Below are 5,247 nucleotides of genomic sequence, written 5' to 3'. Positions count from 1 at the left end.
GTGGCCATTTGATTGCTTCATTATCCAGGGGTAGGGGTAACTTTTGCAGAAGCTCTTGAGACTGGATACCACCTACAATGCTTTCGTACTCATTTCGAACTTCTTGAACTAACTGCTGACGAAGTACGAATCCTAGCAAGTGGCCCTGCAATAGAAATTAAATTGAAGTTAGTTAAACTAGTCAATACGCCTCTATACTCTAGTTCTACCTCGAGAACTGCCGCCATCATAGCAAACTTTGCTTTCTAATTGACGCTCACCTCTATTGTTTGATGCGCATTATATGGAGTAAGGTTGTGGGCGTCTACCAGTGCAGTACCGGCTTGCAAGCCAAATACCCATCAATGGCTACCCCTCTTTCTGCTCCGTGCGACCTTCCTGAAGTGAGCAGAGCTGATGAAAAGAACCTGCCTGGAAAGAAATATGAATGTAAGTCTTAAGCATGATAATGGATCTGTTGGTAGCTGACGTCTTCCCGCTGCACGCCACTGACTGTCTTCTAGATCTTGATCACCCGGCCGATGTACAGTGAGTAGATTCAAAAGTTTGATTCCGTTCGCTAACCTTACCTCTCTCATTCACATATTCAAATGTATTGTTAACTGTGTACGTGGTACCCTCATTGATGGCTGGCAGACTTCATGCCTGTATCCAACTTCATTAAGAATACATAGTAGGTAGCTTTGTACACATGCCCAGTGGTGGATGTCAAAGTGTTTTCCTTGACAGTTGTATGCTATGATTAAAGGGGGTGATGATCTATCTGAAGCGTATGAGCAGGTCAGTCTTAATTGACAACTGATAGCTGATGTAATAGAGTATAAAGGTAGTGATGACTCACTCTGATATGGACGACTGTTTCTTGGTATATATTTAGGTTGCGGTAGCAATGTTTGGTTACATGACAGATCTGTCTACTGTTGAAGAAACACAGACAGTGGAGATCACAGCTCAAGGTGAGCACTAGCTAATCTGCCCCACCCTCCTGACCCATTGTAATTATACACCAATTCACGCACCACACAGGAGACGATTTAGAATCACTACTCTTCCATTTTCTTGATGAATTTTTATTCACATTTTCAGCTGATCCATTTTTTATACCAAAGGTTCATTTGACTGCATTATTGTTAACTATAATAGTGATGTCATAGTGAGTTTCGTGCTATTGTATGTCGTTGTAGAGAGTTAAAATCACTGAATTTAATAGAGATACGTTCAATATCAAAGCAGAAGGGTAAGTTCCTATGATTGAGAATTGATTGAATTTCAGTTTAGTCATAATATGTACAATGATTAATTTTAGTTATGGTGAGACATTTGACCTCAAGAAGCACCCCCAGGTAAATTATGCGGTTTCAATCACCTAAAGCTCTCTGCACTGTACCAAGGGGGCTCGATAGCTACACCATTGTCCTCTCATGTGATGACTGTTTTTTTTCTGTAGGGTACAGAGGTGAAGGCAATAACCTACTCCAACATGCAAGTCTTTGATACGGACGCTATGCATGAAGTTTATGTCATTGTTGATATTTAGTCGTGCTGGAATCGTATTATCGTACACTAACACTAGTCTTGATCAGGCAAACTTTGATGCATAATAATGCGCATGCGCTGAACGTGGGCGGTTAGTCACATGTTCTCGCTCACGTGCTTTCTAGGCGGGAATTGCACAACTTCCTGACCCGAACACGTTTCTTTTCACTTCTCACAAAAAGCGTCGTCCTTCAAACCACGGTGCTCGTGTGTAGCTACTAGTTGGGCTTCAAAGCCACTGTCAATGTGCTCAAAAGTTTAAAAATTTCCAAAAAAAGTAGAAAACCAAAAAAGCGTACCAAAAAAAAGTAGAAAACTCCCAAAAGCCAAAAATATCGCCATCTCCGTAGACGTGTTATTCGTTCAAGTCATCTCATTGAAGAAGAATCATGAACAACGCTCCAGCTTACCCAAACGCCTCACTCTACGTGGGAGACCTTCACCCAGACGTAACTGAGGCCATGCTGTTTGAAAGGTTCAGCACTGCCGGTAAGTTTCTGATAGAATGATTTAGAATTAAGGTATCCGCCATTCATGTACTCGTTCTTTTCGTCAGGTCCTGTACTGTCGATCCGTGTTTGCCGTGATGTGGTGACCCGTCGTTCGCTTGGCTATGCCTACGTCAACTTTCAACAACCAGCTGATGGTAAGTGTTGGATTCCTTCTTGACACTACTCCAGTTTTAACATCTTGTATATTTTTTGTTAAACAGCTGAGAGGGCTCTAGACACCATGAACTTTGACACTGTCAAAAACAATCCGATGCGGATCATGTGGTCTCAGCGTGACCCCTCTCTCCGGCGCTCTGGCGTTGGCAACATCTTCATCAAGAACCTTGACAAGTCAATCGACAACAAGGCTCTCTACGACACGTTTAGTGCCTTTGGGAACATCCTCTCCTGCAAGGTGGTGCTCGACGACGAGGGTCAGTCCAAAGGTTATGGATTTGTTCACTTTGAGACACAAGAGTCGGCAGACATGGCCATCGTCAAGGTCAACGGCATGTTGCTGAACGACAAGAAAGTGTAAGTTCCCTTGTCTATGGAGAAAGTGAAAGTTTGTGTTGAATGATGTAATGTTGTACTTGGCTATGATGTAATGTTGCATCAAGGAAATGTAATGATGTCGTGTTGTAGGTATGTTGGGAAGTTCATTGCTCGAAAGGAGCGCATGAAGGAGCTCGGCCACCATACTCGATTCACCAACGTTTTCGTGAAGAACTTTGGGGATGAGTTTACGGACGAACAACTGACCGAAACGTTTGCTTTGTATGGCAAAATTGTTAGTGCCGTGGTGATGAAGGACGACAAAGGCAAGGGGAGGGGCTTTGGGTTTGTCAGTTACGATGACCATGAAGCTGCATCAAAGGTAAGCCGATTCATTTTGTGTTCAGTTTTTTTTTCTGGGGTGCTATTACCCTTTTCCAAGGGACCGATTCCCTCCTTCAAAAAAAAAAGTTGTGTGTTTGCCTCTCCTTCAATATGAAACTAGATTTCCCTGCCTTCCCCCTTTTGTTGAAACAAGAGACCTGGTCATTTGTAGTGAGTGGTTTGTGATATACTGTCTACAGGCAGTGGAAGAGATGAATGGGAAGCTAGTAAATGGCCGACCAATCTACGTCAATCGAGCTCAGAAGAAGAAAGAGCGACAGATGGAACTGCACAGGAAGTATGAAGCAGAGAAGATGGAACGCTACAACAGGTAGCTCTGTAGTTAGTTGATTTGCTAATGCTTTGTACGACATCCTCCTTCAGTTTCTGCATCCTGTTGCGATTAGTGTATGAATGTGTGTCTGTTGTATTGTGCTTGTCATTCTGTTTTCTTGCGATGTTTTCCTTGTTTAGGTTTCAGGGGGTGAACCTCTACGTCAAGAATCTGGAGGATGTTGTGGATGACGAGCGTTTGAGGAAGGAGTTTGCCAAGTTTGGTAACATCACCAGTGCTAAGGTGATGACGGATGAGAGCGGACACTCGAAGGGATTTGGTTTTGTTTGTTTCTCGTCTCCTGAGGAAGCTACAAAGGCTGTCACCGAGATGAATGGACGCATCATCGTTGGCAAGCCTCTCTATGTTGCTCTGGCTCAGAGGAAGGAGGAGAGACAGGCTCACCTGGCTGCCCTACGAATGCAGAGGATCACCAACAGGATGCCTCCTGTAAGGCTATATTCAGCAGACATTGTTTATCCAATCGGCTTAAAAGCTCGGTAGCAAGGTGGCCTCATTTCAGGGGTAGGTAGTTTGGTGAAGTTTCCCACAAACCTAGAGCCCTGGAAGACCCTGTTGGAAGAGGTGTCTCGTTTCTAGTAGACTGTTTTGACTTGTTCTATTGTTTCTGTTTAGCATGAATGGGACTCGTTTAGTGAACCATCGTCATTGTAGTTTTGTCTCTACAGAACCAGATGCAGGTCTATCCACCCAACCTGATGTACGGTGCTGGCCTACCACAAGGGCAGAGAGCTTACTTCACTCCAGCCATGGCCAACTTCCGTCCGTGGCAGGGAGGACCCGTTCACCGTCCCTATGGATTTGTCCCCAACCGTCGACAGATGGGAGGTCCCAGAGGTCAAATGTCTAACGTTGCTAGAGCCGGCAATCCTCAGCCGAGGATGGGTGGAGGACAGAGAGGCATGCAGCAACAACCAAACCTCCACAACCAACAGGTAACACGCTACTAACTCCCAACAGCTGATAGGCTAGAGTGGGAAGACTTATTTAGTAGCTTTGTCTTTGTCAGTCCGAATATGAACTGTCAATCTAGGTGCATTGGTAGTGTTAATGTGTGGGATTTATAGTTTCAAGAGAGTTTGTCTAAGATACAGTATGTCTTGTTGATGTTGCTGAAACTTTTTTCCTGTTTAGATGAAGTTCAACCAGACTGTTCGTAATCAGCCTCCATCGGTGGCTGGTGTAGCTGCTGGTGCACCCACCGCCCAGCCTGGAGCGCCGACTGCCGGAGCCACACCCAATGAGAATCTACTGGGCATGCTCACTGCAGCCGATCCACAGCAACAGAAACAGATCATTGGAGAGCATCTCTACAGGCAAATCTTTGCCATGCACCCTGACCTCTCTGGAAAGATCACTGGTAAGCTATGCAGACATTGAAAGACGCACATTGTTAATGTAGACAAACTTGATTAAAGCTCGCATCCTACGGAGACATTTGGGAAAATTTTAACATACTGATTCATGGTTTGCAGTATATTGCGTAATAGAGGATTTTTCCATCCTCTTGTATAGGTATGCTTCTGGAGATGGACAACTCTGAGCTTCTCCACATGCTGGAAGTTCCTGAGAGTCTCAAGGCTAAAGTGGAAGAGGCGGTTGCCGTTCTTCAAGACCATCAGATCAAAGAGAGGACAATGGGTGGAGCTGGGACTGCTGCCATGCAGGTGCCCACTGAAGCCTGAGCTGAAGAGGATAATATGCTGTGTCTAACTGACAACCCGAAAGCTGAACTCTGATAGCTAGCTAACTGCTGCTTGCATTTTTTGATCTGACATTATTATGATCAGAGCAGGATTATATCGGCATCATTATCTCTCATCGCATGAATGCTCGACCCTAAAATTAAAATGAATGCGCTCGCTAGGGGTCTGGGGACGAGACTAGCACGCAGGTGCAAATGAGCCCCGCCTACTTGATCATGTGACGCATCTCGGAAAGTTGCATCCAAAACTTGTTTGCTGATGGACGATGCCAAGATCTAGG

At 44.8% G+C, this 5,247-nt stretch overlaps 2 protein-coding genes across 2 annotated transcripts; both read left to right on the top strand.

Moving 5' to 3' along the window:
- The first annotated feature begins 448 nt into the window (after positions 1-448).
- Positions 449-1,537, top strand: LOC146446650 (tRNA-splicing ligase-activating factor archease-like). Its single transcript, XM_085102873.1, has 8 exons — positions 449-528; positions 637-647; positions 749-780; positions 878-956; positions 1,027-1,109; positions 1,185-1,237; positions 1,307-1,343; positions 1,448-1,537. Exons 1-8 carry the CDS (start codon positions 449-451, stop codon positions 1,535-1,537), a joined length of 465 nt encoding a protein of 154 aa, XP_084958999.1.
- Positions 1,538-1,925: 388 nt separating this feature from the next.
- On the top strand, positions 1,926-4,946 carry LOC146446649 (polyadenylate-binding protein 1-B-like). The gene is made up of 9 exons (XM_085102872.1): positions 1,926-2,025; positions 2,093-2,182; positions 2,249-2,561; positions 2,673-2,904; positions 3,107-3,237; positions 3,381-3,690; positions 3,930-4,196; positions 4,396-4,621; positions 4,777-4,946. The coding sequence occupies exons 1-9, from the start codon at positions 1,926-1,928 to the stop codon at positions 4,944-4,946; spliced, it is 1,839 nt and encodes a 612-aa protein (XP_084958998.1).
- The last annotated feature ends 301 nt before the right edge of the window (positions 4,947-5,247 follow it).

This window comes from Pavona decussata, unplaced genomic scaffold (assembly GCF_977016875.1).
Source record: "Pavona decussata unplaced genomic scaffold, jaPavDecu1.1 SCAFFOLD_3336, whole genome shotgun sequence".
NCBI lineage: Eukaryota > Metazoa > Cnidaria > Anthozoa > Scleractinia > Agariciidae > Pavona > Pavona decussata.
This window is presented reverse-complemented; position numbering and strand designations above follow the sequence as displayed.

Excerpts from the sequence above, each read along its gene's own strand:
- LOC146446649 (XM_085102872.1), top strand. The coding sequence starts at position 1,926 with ATGAACAACGCTCCAGCTTACCCAAACGCCTCACTCTACGTGGGAGAC. Across the intron at positions 3,691-3,929 it reads TCACCAACAGGATGCCTCCT|AACCAGATGCAGGTCTATCC; the intron begins GTAAGGCTATAT and ends TTGTCTCTACAG. Across the intron at positions 4,197-4,395 it reads CAAACCTCCACAACCAACAG|ATGAAGTTCAACCAGACTGT; the intron begins GTAACACGCTAC and ends TTTCCTGTTTAG.
- LOC146446650 (XM_085102873.1), top strand. The coding sequence starts at position 449 with ATGGATCTGTTGGTAGCTGACGTCTTCCCGCTGCACGCCACTGACTGT. Across the intron at positions 1,238-1,306 it reads TTCAATATCAAAGCAGAAGG|TTATGGTGAGACATTTGACC; the intron begins GTAAGTTCCTAT and ends GATTAATTTTAG. Across the intron at positions 1,344-1,447 it reads ACCTCAAGAAGCACCCCCAG|GGTACAGAGGTGAAGGCAAT; the intron begins GTAAATTATGCG and ends TTTTTTCTGTAG.